The 23,172-nt window shown below is 43.7% G+C and overlaps 1 protein-coding gene across 6 annotated transcripts in view; it reads left to right on the top strand.

Annotated features, from left to right (window-relative positions):
- LOC144684740 (potassium voltage-gated channel subfamily KQT member 1) overlaps positions 1-23,172 on the top strand; it is a 767,141-nt gene that overhangs the window by 390,039 nt on the left and 353,930 nt on the right. The window contains exon 15 of one of the 6 annotated variants that reach the window (XM_078548918.1): positions 2,119-2,463. The exons of the other annotated variants lie outside the window; for them this stretch is intronic. Coding sequence (XP_078405044.1) covers positions 2,119-2,125 — 7 coding nt within the window. The 3' untranslated portion in view covers positions 2,126-2,463. Of the gene's footprint in view, positions 1-2,118; positions 2,464-23,172 lie in introns of those variants that run through there. 6 annotated transcript variants of the gene reach the window in all.

The following is a 23,172-nucleotide window of genomic DNA, read 5'->3' as shown; positions in this document are numbered from 1 at the left end:
GCAAAGGTGACACGAGGAAATTTTTTTTTTCACACAGCAAGTGGTTAAGGTCTGGAATGCACTGCCTGAGAGTGTGGTGGAGTCTGGTTCAATTGAGACATTCAGAAGGGAATTAGACTGTTATCTGTAAAGGAAGAATGTGCAGGGTTATGGGGAGAAGGCGGGCGAATGGCACTAATTGAATTTCTCATTCAGAGAGCCAGTACAGCCACGATGGGCCAAATGGTCTCCTTCTGCGCTGTAATGATCCTGTGATATTTGAGGGTCTGTAAGAGGGGCTTCCGTCAACTGCTTCAGGCCTATGTTTATGCACGGTTAGCGGGCAGGATTATCGCGGCTGAGTAATAGCCAGAAAATCCAGAGTTGATGGGAATTTCCTCTGGCATGGGCCTTTCAGCCTTGCATCAATGCACAACTCTGCCCCCACCCTACACCACCACCACCTCCCATTTCAAGTGGTATTCCTGCCAGGGAAAAAGCCAGCCCAACATAATTAACTGAACCCATAAATCCAGTTAGATACAAGTTTCAAAGATGCATGAGCCAAAACATACAACATAAAACTTAGACTGAGGCTGGGATTTTCCAGTCCAGCCCACAGCGGGAATCGTCGTAGGCGAGTCGGAAAATTTAACGGACCAGCCAAAGGCCCATTGACTTCGGGCGGGAATCTCCAGTCCGGTTGCGAGTGGGACCAGAAAATCCCAGTCTGAGTTAAATAGGGGAGGAAAGTATGTCCCATATCTATTTGCAAGTTTATTCTCTTCCTCCACTTTTCTCTCATGTTCTCCTGAAATTGCCAACTTCTGTTCAGGTTTTGGTCCACAAGTGCCATTGGAGGCCATTCTTCATGCTTCCATTGTTTACTCAGCTGAGATAACTAATTGAGCACAGCTTGGGGCTTTAACCAGGGCCCTTCTCAGTTCATATGGCTCATGTTTTGCATTTAACATCCGAAAGTCAAAAATAAAAAAAGGCTTATGAATGTCTGCACAGGCACAATGACCCTAAAGCCGTCTCCTGTGCTGTATGAATCATGGTTCCGTTCTAAACTACAATGCCAGTGATTTCTGTACAGGCGTCCCCGATCTAATGCTCCAAGATTGGTAGAGACAGAGTAAATGTCCATCTTTACAGTAGTGCTACAGTGGGATGCCCAGGAGCCCTCACAGAAATTCTACTCTATAATCTATGCTGAATTGGGCAGAATGTGCCTTTCTAATATTAAATCAAGTTTGCCTTCAGCAAAATAGTTAGCAAAACTGTTTCATAATGCAGCTACTCTAAAGATGATACAATTTCTCCTTAAGTTTTAATATTTCACTGTTACAAGCTGGACTGTTCTATCTGGTAAAATTGTTTATGATTCCCCTAGTCAGATATTGTATAGCAATATTTGCTTAATTGTCTATTACCATTTGTGGCTGGATGTGGTACGAGCTGGTATGAGCTTTGTTCTGAGTCGATGGTAATAGAATTGTCTTGCTCTCTCCTTTAGCATTTGCTTTTCAGCCTTTTAGTCCCATTTTGGTGCTTCACCAGGTTGACACCTCATTTTCAGTTATGCTGCTTACAGCATACTGTTCTAACTCCACATTGAACCAGGGTTGGTCATCTGGATTGATGGTGACGAGGGAGTGACAAACATGCTGGGTCATGCAATTGCAGACTGTGGTGGAATACAATTCTGCTGCCCAAACTGCTTCATGGAATCCCAGTTTTGAACAATTGGGCCGGTTCTAGACAGCATGATGAATTGGCATTGCCTGCATGAAATGGATAGATTAGGAGAGAGTGCGTGATTCATATCGGTTGTGAGATCCTTTCAAGTTGAATTGGAAATGATATTAAGTTTGAGTGTGATTGATCCTATCGGGGATGATTGATGCATTAGAACCACATGTATGATGCTTATGTTGAGTGTGAGATGGATCAGGAATGGGTATGTGACAGCTCAGGAGTGTGCAGTGGATCGAGACTTGGTATGTGATGGATCAGGAGTGGGTGTGAAATCCTGCTTTTGTAGTTGGGAATGAAATTCTACTCAGGGCGCGATTATAAAGTTGTGTGTTTAAACCTTGTATGATCTTTAATTACTATTTCTTCTGCTTCTTGAAGAAAATAAAAAAAAAGGATGAGTTATTGAAGTCAGCTGGAATGGACACCCAGGGCTACAGCCAGAATAAAGCAGAAGTGTGCAGCGGCTGCTCCGTGCTGGGACCACCCAACCTCTTTATGCTAAACTCTTTGCCCTTTGTTCGCCAAGCTGAAAATGTGCGTCTCATATTTCACCTTTTAAGCCTTGAGATTGATTTAAATTATAGACTAGGCAACAACAGCAAATGGGATTTCTAAAAATAGCAGACATTCCATGGTCTGGTGAACTGCCTGAATATTAAGACTGTGTTGAAATTAGAGTCCTGTTAATGCACCCATGTATGTAAATAAAAAATAAAGGGCATGTTGAATACCCTGAACTTGTTAATGGACCCATGTATGTAAACAGAATGAAAAGGGAAGAAGGATACCTACAGGGGAGATTTTTTTTAAAGTTTGGGTAGAAGCAACATTAATAAATAAAATATGGAAGCCAGGTGAAAGGTCAAGTGCTTATTTGGGTAGGAGTACTGTGGCATCCAGTACATTTATATGGCTAAGAATCTCGTGATTGATTTTTAAAAACTTTCAAAGAGCGGGTGTTATTTGGTAGGGATCATGCATGGCTGGAAAATAAATTATTGGGCATTATAATAGCCCTAACATGTAAATACAGTGTTTTAGTTTTACAGTGATCTTTCAAGCCAACTGTTTTCGTCAGACTAGCATTAGTAACATAGTACAGGCTGTGGATTCTTGTTTTTAATCTCATGTCTCCTACTCAAGAGTATTACATGGAGTAGTTGAGATGATGAGCATAGATGCATCAAAGATGCATAGGAGAAGCTAGATAGATGCATGAGGGAGAAAGGAGCAGATACCTAGGTTCATAGGGTGAGATGAAATAGGGTGGATGAGTAGAGTGGAGCATAAAGACCAGCACAAAGCAGATGGGCCAAATTACTTTTTTCTGCACTATAATTTTTATGTAAAGTCTCCTGCTATGTTTCATGTTCTGTATTAAGAATCCCAGGCTGACTGCTCCACTGTGTAAAGCATTGAATACATTGAGTCGTACAGAAGATGCAATGTCCTGCATTTGGTCCACACTGAGTTAGCTGATCTTAGCTATGGAATTTGGGAGAGGCATCTTAATTGGACTTGGTGCCCACAGGTTAAAGAGGAGGAAATCAGTAATTGCTATCCAGAAACCTTCTCCTTCATGGAAGTCATGTGTCTGAAACTGTGGTGATGACAGGATTGGGCTTAGCTGTGAGGCACATTACAGTCAAGTAGTTTAATGGCATCCACTACCAACTCTCAAACACAAAGGATGCCACCTGGATGAGATATCAGAGGGTGACTGACACCTGTGCAACTGGCAATCAATGCTTTCCAGAGAGTAAGGGGAGAAATCTGTCCAGAGGCAAAGATCCGAAGCCTAATATATGGTGAATAGGCCTGATTTACTGTCCCACAGCGCCATGATGCCTAGAGTAACACTCACGCTGCACAAGTGCCAGGCAATGATCATCTCCAACAACAGAGAATCTAACAATCTCCCCTTGACATTACCATCGCTGACTCCCCCACTATCAACATCCTGGGGGTTACCATTGACCAGAAACTGAACTGAATCAGCCATATAAATACTGTGGCTACAAGAGCAGGTCAGAAGCTGGGAATCCTGTGGCAAGTAACTCAACTCCTGACTCCCCAAAGCCTGTCCACAATCTACAAAGCACAAGTTCGGAGAGAGATGGAATACTCCCCACTTAGCTGAATAAGTGCAGCTCCATCAACACTCAAGAAGCTCGACACCATCCAGGACAAAGCAGCTCGCTTGACTGGCACCCCATCCACCACCAACGCACAGAGGCAGCAGTGTGCACCACCTACAAGACACATTGCAGCAACTCACCAAGGCTCCTTCAACAGCACGTTCCAAACCCAGGACTCCTACCACCTAGAAGGACAAGGGCATTAGATAGATGGGAACACCACCACCTGCAGGTTCCCCTCCAAGCCGCTCACCACCCTGACTTGGAACCATATTGTTGTCCCTTCACTGCCGCTGGGTCAAAACCCTGGAACTCCCTCCCAAACAGCACTGTGGGTGTACCTACGCCAAAGGATTGCAGCAGTTCAAGAAGGTGGCTCACCACCATCTTCTCAAAGGCAATTAGGGATGGGCAGTAAAAATGCTGGCCTAGCCAGCGATGTCCACGTGCTGTGAAAGAATAAAAAGGCAGAGAAACAGAGGTAGGCCATTTATCCCCTTCAGTCAGCACTGCCATTCAATTTAGATCATGGCTGATCTGTATCTTAACTCCATTCATTGGTTTCATTACCCATAATCTCCTTGCCTAACAAAAATTTATCAATTTCAGTCTTTAAATTTTCAATTGACCTAGCCTTAAAGTATTTTAGGGGAGAGAGTTTCAGTTTTCGACGACCCTTTGACTCCAGAAGTGCTTCCTAACATCACCCTTGAATAACCTAGCTCCAATTTAAAGATAATGTTCCACCATTCTGGACTCTTCCTAACCCTCTACAGGTATGTAACCTCCTTGGGGAGGCAGGAGAGTTGGACACCTCATTTAGTTTTGGTCGGTGCAGTGTACCTTTACAAGTGATTGGGCCCAAAAGTGGGATTGCTTTTTCCCATTTACGCTGGGTGCCATGAGTGCCCTCAGACCTCCAAAATGGTATGCATGATGCGCATACTTTTTGGAACAAGTCACACAGGAAATTTGGTGAGCGAACGTGCAGTGAAGAGCCACTGGTAGTATGCAGAGTAGGTAGATCATGACATCAATTAGTGCACCCTCTATAATCTTGATATCAGCAATGCCATTTTGGATATCAACTCTGCATCCAATCCCCCTCTCTTCACCTCACTTGGCTAAACACGGGTTCAGGAGCAGGAAGGACCACTAGCGCTATCTAAAGGGATCATCAATTTTTACAGGTTGGTTGCTGGTTGATTTCTTCCAGCTGTTGCTTCAATTTTCTAGGAGTTTGGTGCTTTCTATAGTTGTTTAAAGTTGCAAAGTCTAAAGGAAGTGGCGTGGCCGGTGCTGAATGAGTTTTTGCTGACCTCCAAGCTTCTGCACAAAGTAGCTCCTCCCAGACACGCTAGTAACCATTCTCGTTGGAATACAGCATGACTAGGAGAATGAACAGAGGGTACACAGAGCAGTTCAAACTGCTGAAAGAGGGAGGAGGAGGGTAAGGAAGAAAAATTCTCAGCGGAAGTCCAGCTCTGCCTAGGAAGTACAGGGAGCAACTCTCCAACCTGATCCTCAACGGGAAACAATGTGTGAGATGTCTGCACTTCTGTAAGGATGCCCTCACTGTCATCTCCCACTTAGCGCAGCCATAACTGCAAACTTAGAGCAGGGTGAGGATGGCATTGTTAGTGGTTGTAAGGGTGACAATGGTAATGAACTATTATGCATTGCGCACCTTCCCAGGCTGGAGCTGAAGAAATTTGAAACATCTCACAGTTGGCCATCCACTGTTGTGGAAGGGAAGACACTGAGACAATGAGAGCTAACTATACTTGTTTATCTCTTTTACCAGAGTGCAGCAGGTGGAGTGAAGGCATGGCTTTGCAAGGATTGTGGATTTCCCCAAGGTGCAGGGTGCCATAGACATCATGCACATCACTCTGTGGGCACCACATGTCAATTCTGCCTTTGGCAGAAAATTATTGCAGTTCAAAGCAGCAATCATAATGTCTTCATCCTGGTGAAGCCTGTTGTGCCAGCTGCATTTCAGCCACCATGGCAAACCAAGGCCTGTGCCAACTTGGTGCCAGACTCCTCCATGCTCCTTGACATTGACTGCAGGCTTTCTGGCAGGCTTTCTAATGCACCAATTTTTTTGTGCATACCCATCAACATTCATCTGTATGCTGCACACTTAAGTGCTAATTTGAGTCCTCTGCAATGGAGCTCTTGTGTGACTTCATCCTCTGGCGACCTGACGGCTGCCCTCTGTGCTGGAAGTAGACCAATGTCTTACTACGTGCAAACCCTGTCTCTAGTCTATCAGCTAAAACACACGCAATCTCAGTAGCTGAGCTGGTGAATACAAAGTCAAGTGCTCTTGCTGTTCATTCATTGCCTGACCAGGTTGCGCTTCTTGGGTGTGTGAAAGGACAAAGGGTCACTGTTAAGGTTGTGGTACAGTGGGGGTGGGGAGATGGTGGGGAAGTAAGAGGTGCATGTGTGGACCTTATGCAATCTGTAAATCAAAGAGATTGCGGAATGAGAGGGAAGTACGATGAGAGAAGGAGAATTAGCTATAAGGATATTGTTGTCCTGAATGGTTTCAGCTCTGCCGGAAGCCACGGCTTCAGCAATGGAAGTCCCAATAAGGTTCAGAACCATCTCTTCCACGGGGTTTAGAACCTGCAGAATTCCTGTGCCACTCTGGTTAGCTCATGCTGCCTCCTTTGTATGCCACTTTGTCCTGCAAGACAGAAGAAAGAGCATCAGTGAATGCCATGTAATCTTTCTGGCTGATGTGGCTGTCATGGTTGAATAGCTGGCAGCTTTTGCACGCTGTGGGATATGAGAGTAAGGTTTATGGAAATGTTGACTCTGTGAAATTAGGTTAGGTATATATCAGGTATAAGTCCTGATTGATAGAATTGTTGGTAGGTGAGTGATGGGAGTCTGGTGCATTGAGAATGGCTGAGTCTAGTGGTGCAGCTGGTGTACCATCTCTCCTCCTTTCCACATCCTCCACCAAGGCCATTGTCCACAAAACTTGGAGCCTGCTCTGTCCTATGTTCTGCCATAGTTCAATGTTTCACAGGTCAGACTCACTTCATGCGTGGCTGCTAGCACCTGCTCTATCCACAATGCACCTTGCCTTTAAGAGGCTATCTTTAAATGGTGGTAGCCACTCCAACACAGGACCAACCCACATTAGGTGAGATTTTAAAATGGCGGGTGGGGCTTGATTCCAGGATTCCCATCAGTGGCAATTTTGAAGTGTGTGGAATAAGGGCGCAGGGTCCAAGCCCACACACAGCTGTCCCAACTTTGCCAGCTCCATTATGGAGGTGGGCATTTCAGACCACCCTCTTGCAATTTTCATAGAGCTGGGTTGGCTTTGGAAGGTGATATCATTTACACCAGCTCAGAGGTGCTGTGAACAATGGGAAAGCCCTATCCTGGAATCACAAACCTTTTGGCAGATGAGTTCAAAAATTGATGCCAACTTCACTTGTCATAATAAAATACAGTATGGTAAGTTATATATGTTTTTTAATAGGATGACTGATGATAGGGCTTTGACCTTAAAAGGTACGTGACCATTAAATTGACCAGCAATGTAAAAGTGGATAAGTTTTGGATGCATTAGAGGGCAGAGGGCAGAGTACTTTATCCACTGGATAAATGCTATTCTATATTGAATAATATTGAAATTCAAATTTGACTGTGTCCATTGTCTCTTGTGCTTTAATCTTTTCATTTAATTTTAGCTCAGCCATCTGTTTCACTGCTTTAAAGCTTGAACAGATGGCTGAACTTACTGAATGGCGTCAAAGGCGTTAATGTATTCAGTCATACAATGGAATCTCATTATGAATGCTTGGCTAAGCTCCAAATCTACTAATAGATTCAGCTCGAGAGAGGCGTTGTTACAGCTGTCAAGGGGACTGTGAGCTTAGTTATTTTGAGTTTTATGAAAGTCTCAAAGGCTTCACAATGTTAGTATAGGGCTTGTGAGTCTTGTACATAGTGGATACTGGATGAGTGGGTATGGGTGTAGGGAAGGGGTATGGAGTGGGTGTGGGAAATGAGGTTGAGTGTGCATGGAGGATGTGACAAGGGTAGGGGTTGAGGGCTAAACCTTTAACCTGCTCACCTCAGCATCCTCTCACCTCTATTTCCATCTCAGGCCTGCTTCTGGGGACAGCAGCCCATGGCCTGTGCTACATTGTTTAGTTAATTATCTATCTTGATGTGCCTGTTATGATTCATCTTCCAGAATATTTGTATTTTTACCTCTCTGTCTCTCTCTCTTCCTTTCTTGCTTTCTGTCAGTGTCTCCTTCATTGATTATCAGTTTTTCGTATTTTCATTCTGGTGTGCTGCATCTCTATTTTCCAGTAAATCTTTATTTCTATGGTGACTGGTATTAATCCGGTAACTCAACAGCTGCAGATGTATAAAAGTGCAAGTTTGCAGGGACCCTGAATCACATGAAGCAGCTATCCATAGATGCTGCAAAGGTTATTCCTATTACAGGTGGCTTTTTGAATATTGGTTCAAAGCACTGCTTTTACCGTCAAGTTGAATCTGGTCTATTGAGCAGGATGTGCTTTTCAAAAAAGGAAAAAAACGTGTCTTTATAAAGTACCATTCATGTCCACTTAAGGTCCCAAAACACTTTGCAGCCAATGAATGCAAGACTCGAAACGTTAACTGATTTCTTCTCCACCGATGCTGCCAGACCTGCTGAGTTTTTCCAGGTAATTCTGTTTTTGTAATGCAATCACCATTGTAGGTAAACATGACAGCCTATTAGTGCACAGCTTGACCCCCATATACAGCAAAGAGATAGTTATCATTGCTGTTATCTGCTTTTTATTGAGATCGGTGTCAGGCTTGTCAACTCTTGTTGGACGTATTCCTGGTTGTTTGATCATATGGTTTGATCATGTGACACTGGATCACATGACATCTCATCACAGGACACATGTCTACACTTTATTAATGTTATTGTATTGGTTGAGTTTTTTTGTTCATGGTTTTGTGCCAGCAGTTATTGTGTAAGAAGTTTGCAGAATCAGAGCACCATCATATGTAGGCAAAGAAAGCTCACAGGAGCCAACCACAGATGGGAAGCTCCAAAGTATGTAGGTCCTGAGCAAAAATTAGTTATAGTGGGATGCATGGGGTCAAGGCTTTCTCTCAGCACAGGTAAAATGCATTCATGAGGCAGAGCATGTGGATGCATCAGGAACTCAGAAGGAACAAGAAATTTGACACGATGGTAACTGTATTTAAACAGTTAGAAGACAAGAATGACATAATGGAGAATGGGAGGTCAGAGGCGGGATGAAAATGTTTTTGTTGGATCCGGTCTTAGAGTGTATTGGAGGTGACTGTGGCTCACTCAAGAACTGTTGAGCAAAAACACATTGGGCTGAATTTTTTGCCTGTCGGGCGGGCGGGCCTGACCCAGTCTCCAGTGGGTGGGGAGCCGATCCGCGCCGGAGAAGCGGGCCTCGCCGCCATTTTAAGTGGGCAGGCCAATTAAGGCCCACCCAACGTCATGTCCGCCGGAAAGCGCTATGCACTTCCCGTGCGGGCGGGGGAGGATTCCCCAAATGCGAGAGTGCACTCTTTCGTGCGCGAAAGAGCGCACATCTCCCTTAGGCTAAGTGCTGCCTCAGGGAGATCTCTGAAAGGTTTTCAAACTTTAAAAACAGAAAAATAACAAAATCATTAAAACGTCCCCCTCATGTGACAATGTCACAGAGATGGGACATGTTAATAAATTGCACAAAAACTTTAATAAACTTTTTTAAAACCAACATAAAACCTCATCCCTCCTGTGGACGAGGTTTCATGTTTTTTCAGAAGCCTGCCAGGGCTCCTGGCCTGCCCACCAACCTTAAGGTTGGACGGGCAGGGCCTTTAATTGTTTTAACTATCCTGTCAATGGCCTCAATTGGCTGATCGCGCTGTGGCCCTGCCTTCCTGAATATTTAAATGGGGCGGGATGACGTCGAGGATTCCCCCCCAACGTCATCCCACGTCATTTTCACGTTGGCAAGCGGGCCCCACCCCCAGCTTGCCAACGGAAAAATTCAGCCCACTATTTGGTATGAGTGATGATGGTGGGCAGAATTTTGCCCTTAATGGGTGGGCGGGCCCCACCGGCATGGCAGCAGGCGGGGAGCCAATCGCCGCCGCCGAAACGGGCTCCGCCGCCATTTTAAGTGGGCGGGCCAATTAAGGCCCGCCCAGCAGCTGCCCGACAGGAAGCGCTATGTGCTTCCTGTGCGGGGGGGAGGGATTCCCCAGCTGTCAGAGTGCGCTCTTTGGCGCATGCGCACGAAAGAGTGCACATCTCCCTGAGACTAAGTGCTGCCTCAGAGAGATCGCTGAAAGTGTTTCAAACTTCAAAAATAGAATAATAAAAAAAGTATTAACATGCCCCCTCATGTGACAATGTCACATGAGATGGGACATGTTAATAAATATGACAAAAACTTTATTAAACTTTTTTAAAACAAACATGAAACCTCATCGCACCAGTGGATGAGGTTTCATGTTTTTTCAGAAGCCTGCTGGGGCTCCTGGCCTGCCCACCAACCTTAAGGTTGGACGGACAGGGCCTTTAATTGGCTTAATTATCCTGTCAATGGCCTCAATTGGCCATTGACAGGTCAGCGGGCGGACAGCTGATTTCGCTGTTCACCCGCCTTCCTGAATATTTAAATGGGGCAGGATGACGTTGGGGGTTCCCCCCCAACGTCATCTCGTATCATTTTCACGTTGGTGAGTGGCCCCGCCCCCAGCTTGCTGACAGAAAAATTCTGCCCGGTGAGTTTAGGTAGAGCAGGGTGATGGGGATGCAGTGGGTGAAGCAGCTTCAGCAATGTGGTCGATGCAAATGACATCCAGGTGGTGGTTAATGAGTTCTGGACCATTTGGAGTTTGTTGTTGGGCAAAGAGGGTCTTATGACAATGTTGCCCCCTGATTTTCAGTCAAAGAGTGGTTTCAGTTGTGGGTTGTGTTTCTTCTCATATCCGCCTGAAGTCCCTCCCTGTCAATGAAGTGCTTTCTAATACAAAAAGCAGCAAGATTGCAATGGTGGCACCAAGTACCCATATCACCTTCTGCCACTTAATACATTGATTGTGTGAATGAGTGAGCACACATGCCCATTTATAAAGAGGGTTTTCTAAATTTCTCTGCCTCTCCATCTCTCTCTCCTCCTTTAAGATGTCCTTAAAGTCCTTCTCTTTGGCCAAGCTTTTAATCACCTGCCCTAATATCCCCTTCAGTCGATCAGTGTCAATTTTTGTCTTATTATGCTTATGGAGAAGTTTGAGTGGTTTTATTTTATTCAAGGCACTATATATTGGTTGAGGGATAAACTTCGTCCATGGCTGTCCACTGGGAGAGCTTGTCTGCTGTTCGTCGAAGAGTATCATGGATAGTTTGCCTCCAACTGAGAGGGCAGATGGCTGGGGGACCTTGGCTTAATGTCTTATCTGAAAGACGGCAGTCTGACAGTGCAGCACACCCTCAGTACTGTGCTGAAATGTTAGCCTATATTATAAGCTCAAGTCAAGCAGTGCCCAATGAAGAAAAAGGAGGAATAACTTGCATTTATATAGTGCCTTTCACAACCACAGGATGCCCCAAAATATTTTACAGCCAATGGCTGTTTTAAGCCTCCATTTTAATTTCTGTGCGAAAGACATCAAACACGTTACTGCACACCACATGGTCCGACAACAATCAGTGTGAATCTTGGATAATTTAAAACTGTGAAATGGCTATGGCAGCCAATGGCTGGGGGGGTGAGGTGTTGTGGGGGAGGAGGAGGATTGTTTAATGAGGAATGAATGTAGAAAAATTGAATAAAAATAATGCTGCCTACACCTGTTGTATCAAACAGTTGGACTCAAAGGCTTCGGCCTTTAGTGTCTTGTCTCTCAATCCGCCTTTCTGTCATCAGGTTTCCTGGTACAGTGTTTTTACAGGTGTGGATTATTTCTCCACTATTTAGCTTGCAGTTGGATACTAATTGTGTTGCAAACAACAAGAAGACTTTTTACTAAGGCAGCCTTGTCCTAGTGGCCTTCTCTTTTTCTCCCCCCCATTGATTGTTGGCTAGTGACACATAGACTTGCTAATTACTTGGTGTGTGTGAAAAGCTTGCCGCCAATTCTAGAGGATTTCTTTCCCCACCCACTGCCTTTATGTCCTTTTTTATTTGACCAGTGACCTCTGACCCTGACTCTGTTGACTCTGAAGCCAAAGAAAACAAAAAAGAAATCAATCCCCTCTCCCCTCAAAACTCCTCCTCCCCTCCCCACATCCCCCACCATCCCCTGGAATCACCTTACATTTGCCTTTACTTTCAGATGGGCTATTGGTTCATGTGTTAAAAAGAAAGAAACAATTATTTCTTTTTCCTGGTTGTTGACTACAGAACTTTTAAACAAGAAAGTTGTTTTAAACAAGAAAGGCTGAGAACAAGAGTTAATAAGATAGTAGAGGATGTGTTAATGTGTCTGAGCTCTAATCCTGCAAGAGACATGTGTGCATTTTAGTAATTAGTCTTGAACCAACATATACTATTGCAGAGAATCCTCATTATGAATGTACTGGATACGCTGGCACACCAGAAACGAACTTTGTATGGATAAGTTATATAATTTGTGCACCTCACACATGGTATCTAAAGAGGATTTTTAAAAGGAAGGATTAAGGAGTATTTTTTTCCATTTGTTAAAGATTCCCTGATTGATACCCATGCAGGCTAATATTTTGTTAATGCAGGCAAAAAACCCACCAAGTATGAAGAAGACTAAAGGATTCATTTCCTGTGAGATTGCTTTTTTTTGCCGTGACAATGTGTACTCGTGAAGAGGTGGTTACGCTGAGATTGGGTTTGCTGCATGTGGGGGTGATGCAGGGGCTGGAACAGAGAGGAACCAAAGCAACTGTTCAGATTGAGCTGTCACTGGCTTTGTCAAAATATGCAGAATGTACCATGTCGCCCCTCCCCATCCCATTCCCCAAGAGTTGTGACCAATTTCCATACCTCTGCCACACAAATTCCTCATTTTGCATAAATGCTGTAGGAACATCCATATTAAGTTACATACCATAGCGGTAATAACGGCATTTATTTCTCTTTTATTAAAATGCCAGGCTCTGGGCAAGATTCCCTTTAAATTTCTGTGGTTGTGCACAGCCATTTTTTTTTCAATGCACGGCCCCTTCAAACCTATATGCATAGCTGTGCCTGAGCAATACTTAAAACAGAACAAGGCCTGTGCAGCCCTCTCCAGGCGGCTGCATGGCTGTGCACATGTGCAGCTCAGCAGGAATGTTGGCTCCAGGTCCAGGTTTGATCCCTGGTCTGTGTTGAGACCTGGGCTAAAACAGCTTCCAGGGCACTGCAACTGCCAGTGTCCTCTTGGCTTGGCTAGGGTGGGTTAAAAAATATGCATCAAGCATTCTTCTCCTGATTGGTATTAGTGACCACTACTGAAAAGTGTGCGCATAGATGAGAGCAAAATCTGAGGTGGCTCTGATGCACCTCAAAGGCAAAATCAGCCCAGACTTGCACATGGAATCTGGCCACTTTGGGCAAAATTAGAAAGAGCGACTGATGCCCATGAAACCCTACGGCAGTCCAAATCAGCACCTTCAGGAAAGCAAGGGGATGCAGTTTGGGGAGGGGGTAGTGATGGAGGGGCGGGGTGGTAATAAGAATTGAATTGTATCTCAAAAAGATTTTCTTCTAAGAAGTGATCTTACTGTATGTAATAGCTGCACAACTAGGGCTGTTAAGTACTTAAGGCAATTTGTAAAGATAATGAGCCTGCTGAAAGGGGATTGTATGAATTGCTTTAAGCTACACAAGTGACCCTTTGTTAGTCAACATGCTTAGCACCATTGTAAATTAATCCAGGCTTGAATCGCCTCCTGTGTTCCTCATAATAACATATTTTAGATTAAACGCATAAAACTTTGTTCAAAACGTAAATCCTAATTTAGTATTGTGTGCACTAAAGCAGAACGTGGGTGATTTGGCTGCTGCTCGCATTGTATTAGCGTATTCAGGCTGAGTATAAACGTCAGATTGTTGGGGATGTAAATCATTTCATACTGCGGCCTACAACTATTATGTTTGCTGATTAGCACAAGCGATTATTGAAATGCTTCAAGCAAAATATTCCTGGCTTCTTGTCCTGGGCTTGTGACGACAGTTATTAACATTTTGCTTGTGTGTGTAATGCAGGGTTGATGTGCCCAGTAGGATATAACCTTCAAAGGTCTTTAAACACTTTGTCTATCTGCTTTTGTAAATTGTATGTTCTTTCTGGAGCTAGAAGGGCAACAAATCTGCAAAAGCCACTTTAAAGGTACAGGCTCTGGAATTGGGCCTACTCAGACAATGGGAACCAAAAACCTGCAACAAAGATTTAGGACTGGGTGGACTGCAAAATTCTATACACTGGCATCAGAATTTGGCAGGGTACATGTGACTGTGCAACAGCAGTGAAGAGGCTGGATTTGGCAGGGTACATGTGACCTTACACTGCTGCTGGAGAGTTGGGATTGGCAGGATGCATACGACTGTTTGCTGGTATTGAGGAATTGTACTATACGCTGGAAACACGGAGCCAGGGTTGGCAGGGTGCATATGACTTACGCTGGTAACAAGGAGTCTTGATTGGCTAGGGTACATGCGGATGTGCAGTGGCGGTGAGGAGTAGGAAATGTGAAGGGTATATGTGACCACGCTGGCTGTGAGGAGTTGAAATTGGGCAGGGTACATGTGACTGTACACAAGCAGTGAGAAACCAGGATTGGGCAGGGTAGATGGGACCGGCCATAAGGAGATGGGATTGCGTAGAGTACATGCTAATGTATACAGACTATGAGGAGTCCAGTTGAGCAGAGTACCTGTCACCACCAGTGAGAATTCAGGATTGGGCAGAGTGCATGTCAGTATGTACAAGCAGTGATGATTTGGGATTGACCATGTGTATGTGACAGTACACTGGCTGTGAGGAGTGGTCAGGGTATATATGATAATACATACACAGTGAGGAGTGGGGACTGGTCGGAGTACATGTGACAGTACACTGGCTATGAGGAGCGGTTAGGGTACATATGACAGTATACACAGTGAGGAGTGGGACTGGTCAGTGTCCATGTGACAGTACATACAGTGAGGAGTGGTCAGGGTACATGTGACAGTACACACACAATGAGAACTGGTCAGGGTACATGTGACAGTACACACACAATGAGAACTGGTCAGGGTACATGTGGCAGTACACACACAATGAGAACTGGTCAGGGTACATGTGGCAGTACACACACAGTGGAGAGTGAGGACTGGTCAGTGTTGTATGATGTTGTATTTGCCTGCATGCCATTGTAATATAAAGTGCTTGGCAGAGTAAAGGTTAATGTGGGACTGGAGCCCACGGTATGCTCTATAGAGTCACATGGTAACAGACTGAGAGAACAGGATAGACAGAACATCCTGGAAGCAGCCTACCTGCACGGAGCAGCACCATGCATGACAATAACCTGGGATCTATAAATAGTTAAAGACTACCAATAAATGGTTCATGTTTAAACATACAAGTCTCAAGATCTCATCATGGAGATGGCTAAAGAACCCATATTACAACAGCCAGGGTACATGTGACAGTACACAGGCAGTGAGGAGTGGGGGCTGGGCAGGGTACATATGACAGTACACACTCATTGAGTGGGGACTGGTCAGGGTACATATGACTATATACTGGCAGTAAGACGTTAAGATTGGTCAAGGTACATGTGACTGTGCATTTGTCATGTGAAGTGGGGACTGGGCAGGGTACATGTGACTGTACACTGCCATTGAGGAACTGAAATTAGGCAGGCTACATAACCATACTGTCAGTGGGGAATCGGGATTGGGTAAAGTGCATGCGACCATACACTGGCAGTGAGGAATTGGGACTGGGTCAGGTATGTGACTGCTTACAGAAATTTACTATCAACATCTGGGGGGTTACCACTGAGCAGAAACTGAATTGGACTGGCTATATAAATATTGTGGCTAAAAGAGCAGGTCCAAGGTTGGGAACTCTGCAGCGAGTAACTCACCTCCTGATCCTCAAAGTCTGTCCACCATCTGGTTCAAGTCAGGAGTGGGTTGGAATACTCTACACTTGACTGGATGAGTGCAACACCAACAGCAATCAAATAGCTAACACCATCCAGAACAAAGCAGCTCGCTTGATTGGCACCCATTCCACCACCATCAACATTCACTCCCTCCGTCATCGACACACAGTAGCAGCAGTGTGTACTATCTACAAGATGCATTGCAGCAACTCACCAAGGCTCCTTCGACAGCACCTTCCAAACCCATGACCTCTACCACCAAGAAGGACAAGGGCAGCAGATGCATGGGAACATCACCACCTGCAAGTTGCCTTCCAAGTCACTCATCATCCTAACTTGGAATTATTTTGCCATTCCTTCACTGTCACTGGGTCAAGATCCTGGAACTCCCTTCCCAATAACACTGTGAGTGTACTTACAGCACATCGACTGCAGCTGTTCTGGAAGGCATCTCACCACTACCTTCTCAAGGACAATTAGAGATGGGCAATAAATGCTGGCCCAGCCAGCAACACCCACATTCCATGAAAGAATGAAGAAAAAGCTGGGTAATGTACATGTCATTGGACACTGACAATGTGGAGTCAGGATTGGTCCAAGTACATGTGATTGTACACTGCTTGTGAAGAGTCTTGATTGGGTTAGATACATGTGACTGTACACTAGCAGCGAGTCAGGATTGGGTTAGGTACATGAGATTGTTTACAGCACTGAGAAGTTGCATTGGTAGAGGTTCATGTGATTGGACACTGGCAGTGTGGATTCAGGAATGGGCAAAGTGCATATGACTATATACAAGGATGGGGAATTGGCAAGGTGCATGTGACCGTACACCGGCAGTGAGGTGCTGGGTTCGAGCAGGATGCATGCGACTGTTTGCTAACATTGAGAGTTGGGATGGGGCAGGGTGACAGTAGAGGCAGTGTGGTATTGTGGTTGGGCAGGGTACATATCAGCATTCATTGCCCCTTCTCACACTTAAATGTTAAGTGAACGTTGAAACGCACGTGGGTGTCTGCATCCACTTCACGCTAAAAGGGCGGAATGAAAGATTTTTCCTGTTAATCCTACAGTTGCTGGGACGGTATCTGATTTACATGTTGATAGTGGGGCATCAGAATAAAAATGGGACAGACCCCAGTTTGAAGAGTGACTATTCTTACAGGAAAACAAAAGGCATTTTGTTGGCCAAGATGGTAGCACAATGGCACGGAAGATTGACAGTTGTATGCGGGTGTGTCAGTGACTTTGACAGGAATTTTCAATGAAACCTTTGTTTAGAAAACTTGTAGTGTTCCAGAGCTAGGGAAACTGTTTTCATTTTCTTATCAGAGCTGTGCTCTCTAATGTTGCTTTTAAAGGTCTGTCACATCTCTCGGAGTGGAATTATAATGTGCAGTTCATAAAGAATATTTAGTCCAAAATTTGGGCTTTGACAAAATCTGGTGCAGTTTTTCTGTTTCAAACCCCTGCCATTCCTTCCCAGCTTCAATCCTTGGAAGGTGTTGAGGTAGTCCAACTCAGTAAGGGCAGCAAATGAGCAAGTTGCCTGAGCACTGCCAGCCACATGAGGAGAAATCAAGAGAGCCTTCCTGCTGAAACTGCATGTGTGTAAAGGACAGGTGAGAAGAGAATCAGGCTGGCCTATATTGCCCCTTCGCCTCACAGCACCTCCAGTGATCGAATAGCTTACTGACATTCACTCCCCAGACTCATACTTGAAGAATAGCCAGACAGGGTGGGATGAAAACAGAAAATGGTGGAAAACTCAGCAGGTCTGGCAGCATCTGCGGAGAGATAAACAGAATTAACATTTTGCGTCCGTATGACTTCTTCAGAGCTAAAGCTTCTCTTTATTTCTAACTTTCCAGAAACATTAACTCTGTTCCTTTCTCCACAGATACTGCCTGACCTGCTGAGTTTTTCCACCATTTTCTGTTTTTATTTCAGATTTCCAGCATCCGCAGTATTTTGCTTATATCTTAGACAAGGTGAGAAGTGGAAATAGCTGGAACTAGAATAGGATAATTTATGCTTATTTGAGCAGTCAGGAAAGACCTTGATTTAATATCTCATCTGAAAATAACGTTCCTAACTATGAAGCATTCCATAGGAAGTTGTTCATTCAACTTCTATATTTCACAATTTTTAAAAAATGGTTACTTTGAAGAATGTTATGAAGGCTTACTAACCCACGCCATAGCGTGCTGATACTCTATCCTAACCCACACTATAACATGGTGATACTCTGTCCTAACCCACACTATAACATGGTGATACTCTATCCTAACCCACACTATAACATGGTGATACTCTGTCCTAACCCACACTATAACATGGTGATATTCTGTCCTAACCTACACTATAGAATGACAATGCTCTGTCCTCACCCACAATATAACATGGTGATATTCTGTCCTAACACACACTATAGAATGGTGGTACTCTGTCCTCACCCACACTGTAACATGGTGGTACTCTGTCCTAACCCACACTATAGAACGACAATACTCTGTCCTAACCCACGCTATAACATGGTGGTATTCTGTCCTCACACACAGTATAGAATGACAATACCCTGTCCTCACCCACACTGTAACATGGTGGTAATCTGTCCTCACCTACACTATAACATGGTGATACTCTGTCCTCACCCACACTATAGAATGGCAATACTTGTCCTAACCCACACCATAGCGTGGTGATGCTCTGTCATAACACACACTGTAACATGACAATACTCTGTTCTAACCCGCACTATAGCATGGTATATTCTATCCTAACTCACACTATAACTTAGTGATACTACGTCCTACCACACTATAACTTGGTGATACACTCTCCTAACCCACATCATAGAATGGTGATCCAACTTGCGCTCCCTGTTTGGTGTGTAGGTGCCAAGGGACACTGCTCATCTCTTTAGCGCACCACTTTTCGACAAGGGATGCAGACAACTTTCTATATGCAACCATTAAGTAGAAAGTGCTTGAAAACTCCATCATCACTTTCAACAAATTTCAAGGATGCTGCTGCCCCATACTATATTGTGCACACGTCTACAGAATGTTCCTTGCCAACATCAGGCAATTCTGTTAAATCTGCATGTGTCCTAGTCACTGAATACTGTCCAAATCACCCTCATTACATCTTTACATCTTGAGTGTAACATTAAGCACAACCAGCCAGTTTTGACTTTCTTTCCTCAAAACACCCACTAGTAATTCAAACCAGCATTACAATGCTCCAAGATCTCCTCGATTCTGGCCTCTTCAACATCCCTGATTTTTCATCTCCCCACCACTGGTGACTGTGCCTTCTGCTGCCCAAGACCTCCCCAAGCCTCTGTACCTCTATACCTCTCTCTCTCTCTCTCTCTCTCGTCCTTTAAGACACTCCTTAAAACCTACTTCTCACCAAGCTTTTAGTCATCTGTCCCAATGTCACTAAGTGGCTCAATGTCATAAAAACAGAAAATGCTGTAAAAGCTCAGCAGGCCTGGCAACATCTGTGGAGAGAGAAACAGAGTTAACATTTTGAGTCTGTATGACCCTTCTTCAGAGCCATACAGACTCAAAACATTAACTCTGTTTCTCTCCCCAATAGATGTTGTCAGACCTGCTGAGTTTTTACAGCATTTTCTGTTTGTGGTTCAGATTTCCAGCATCTGCAGTATCCTGCTTTTATTTTGGCTCAATGTCATATTTTGATTGATCCATGCTCCTGTGAAGTACCTTGGAGAGGGAGGTCTTGTGGCACACTAGGTAGCGACTCTGTCTTTGAGCTGGAAGCTCCAGGCTTCAGTCCCACTCCAGGATTCACTGGCCACAGAAATGCATTCATAACGTGGCCAAACAGGTTGATTAGCAACCTGCAAATCCTCCCAATACAGCTAATATGCCCACTCATAAGGGTGGGAGAATAACCTGGTCATGCTTGATGCAGAGTGATGCCTCTCAAGCTATGGCCTCTGGCTTCAGGCTAACAACCTGTTCCAGGAAAAAATAAGCTATGTAGACATGCACTTTAAACATGTAAACATGTCTGCCCCATGTGCTTCTAGGCAATGGAAAAGAATAGATAGAGAAGAATTTTACATTAAAAGCACTACATATATGCAAGTTGTTATTTTTGTTGTTACATCAAGGCTGCTCTGGGCATGTTTGATACTGATACTGGGAGGAAAAGAAGTGCAAATAATCTTTCACTCACCAGCATTGCAATATTCCTCACTTGATTGAGACTAAAATATACAAGCAAAAAGAAAAATATTTGAGATGATTTAGCTGCTAAATCATTACTGCCTAGGATACTGATGAAAATTTCTCACACTGAAAATAGATTCAGTTTGGGGGAAAAATGTGCCTGAGCTTTAGGCTGAGGAACACTCCAATTTTCATTGATAACATTATATATATGGGAGCCGCGTTCACTGCAGTGTGCTTGACAAATCATAGAATTAGCCCGAGCAACTATATTTAAAAATAATATCAATGCCAAATAAGGTGTAGAGTGAGGAGCTGGTCATCTAGATAAGAGCACTTGCTGTATCCTAACTCTTTGCTGGAGTGGGGCTAGATGGGGAACAATAAGGCTCCAATGCACTGCCTTTGATAAGGTAAATGAAGCGTGGGTCTAAACCTGCAGAGGTTCAGATAGAAGGCGGTTGTGGTGCAAAAAAAAATGTCTAATCAGCAAAAGAACTGTGTCTTGCGGGCTCAGCCACTTTTTATCACTGGCTTGAGTGACGTGTTGGCTGCAGCAAAGTTGGATTAAGGCCTGCAGTAATGAAGCTTTGAGACTTCATCAGCCTCAGTGGTCAGCAGAGCAGAACGAGTTTTCATTCCTGCTCAGCAGTGTTCAGGATGAGGAGTAAAATAGAGACAGCGGCAGAATGAATGTGCAGAAAACTGTTGGATGTAGAAGCTACCAGCTGCCTTTGTAAAACATGTACGCAGACTCCCTTTTCCTTTGGAAACACTATAATTTGTTTCTAGAGAAGTGTTTTTTCTTGCCTTGTTTCCTATTTTAAATACCGTGGGATGAAATTCAGTTTGGCTGGTAGCACAAAATGGGTGATAACGAATCAGCAGCCTGTGTTATACTACCAATTCAGACTAAATTTGCCCTCGCCATCTTTTTATATAAAACCATAAATTCACTGTTTTTTGCATAATATTGAGCCCCTCATGGATCCCAGTAAAGACAGAAGGCAGTCATTTAATTGCTATTCTATTTCTTTGCTATGAATTCCACCTTCCTGCCACAATTTTCAAATGGGCTGTTTTCCTTCATCCTTTGTGTAATGGATTTATATATATATATATATATATATATATATATACATATCTATATAAATAGTTGGTAAACCCTCATTAGTGGAGATGTTTTCAACAGTCTTAAATTTTTCCTGAGCTCTCTATAATTATTTTTAAATCTATTTTTGGTTGCCCTTACATTACCAATCTTCCTGCCTACCAGGTTCCTGTATTATTAAAAGCCTATTGCTTGTTAATACTACTTGTTATTTTCTTCCTTGACCATTATTGAGCTCCATTGCCCTCTAATCTGTTCTGAATTTGCTTTGAAAGATATAGGATATACATTATTTCCTCCGTAAAATTCAAACCAATGTATCATATGTGGACTTAAAGATTAATATTCAGTTTGTTACTGGAAATATTCCCACACTCTCCTATTGAGAGTCCTACAATGCGACCTTGAGTTTCAAAAGCAGATAGAGAATAAAACGAGTCAATCTTTAACCTTTTTTTAAACTTGCTAAATTTAGAAGACCTTTCGGAAGGTTGGTAATTAGCTATCATACTCCATTGTTTTAAGATAGGAAGCCAAGTACGTAGCCTGGAAACCCATAAACCCAATGATTTAATGGCAGGACAGGAAAATTCTTTAAAATGCTTCACAGGGAGATTGTGGGTAGAGAGAAAGTAAATCATGAATAGCTGAGAGAAAAACGAAGTCACTGTAACTGGACACAAAAATGACAATTGGACAACGATTAGATGGAAAATGAGTAAGAAACAGGAATGTATAATGAAGTAAGTGTCCAGAAAGATAATAAAAACAGAAATTGTTGGAAATACTCAGTAGTTCTGGTTGTAGCTGTGAAGAGAGAAGTAGAACTTCTGAAGAAGAGTCATAGTTGACTTGAAACATTGACTGTCTCTCTCTCCACAGATGCTACCAGACCTGCTGAGTGTTTCCAGCATTTTCGGGTCGGGATTTTCCAGCCTTGCCATAGCGAATTCCCTTGAGGCAGATGCAGTGAACTAACCAAAAGCCCATTGACTTCAGTGGGACCAGAAAAACCCGCCAGTGGCTGGGATTTGAAAATCTCGCCCTATTTCAGATTTCCAGCATCCACAGTATTTTGCTTTTATGCCCAGGAGGATATTTGGGGAGTGCCAGTGAATTATCATGGACTATTATACTTGAATTGGTATTTATCAAGGGGTTCGGATGGTCCACATTTAAAACTGTGTCATTATAGTTGTGACTAACTTCAAAAGTACTTAATTGACTATGAAGCACCTTGGGCCATCCTAAAGCAATGCAAGTTTTTCTTTCTTTAATGGATACGTAGGAGTGAATTTCTTGGCTGCTATGTACTTGAGAGGTTCAGGTACAACAATTTACATATGGTGCACATTGTTGTAGGAGTAGCACACTTAATTTTAAATTTAATTAGGATCACTTGCCATGAGTTAATAATAAATTGCACACTGCCAATATGCTCTCTTTGCCTTTATGTAGTCTGGCCCAACTTTTACATAGCAGGAACTAAATGAGAGATAAGTAATTCAACTAGGCCCCAACTTGTGCCACAAACCAAACAATTTTGCATTGATTTAGATCAAGCTTCCATGAATTTGCCCTTGCGCACACTCCTTTTAAAATGTATATTTATAGTCACACCATCTGGTTCCTGTGCGCATGCTGACCTCATCCTGGGTAGTCATGGTGGTATTTACCACTGTGTTCTGTGAGATTTAGGGGCCTTCATGAAAGTACCGCTGTCCTGAGAGTGTTTAGGATTGTTTAATGGGGAAGCTGTGCTTCAAACCACTAGCTTCCCAGTAATTTCCTCAAGTTGCTGGCTCTCCATTTTGATTTAAGCTATTTGTGCAAGAAAGGCTGGGATGAAGC

Source organism: Cetorhinus maximus, chromosome 9 (genome assembly GCF_964194155.1).
Source record: "Cetorhinus maximus chromosome 9, sCetMax3.hap1.1, whole genome shotgun sequence".
In the NCBI taxonomy this organism is placed as follows: Eukaryota; Metazoa; Chordata; class Chondrichthyes; order Lamniformes; family Cetorhinidae; genus Cetorhinus; species Cetorhinus maximus.
The sequence above is the reverse complement of the archived record's forward strand: the minus strand, read 5'-3'. Positions and strand labels throughout refer to the sequence as shown.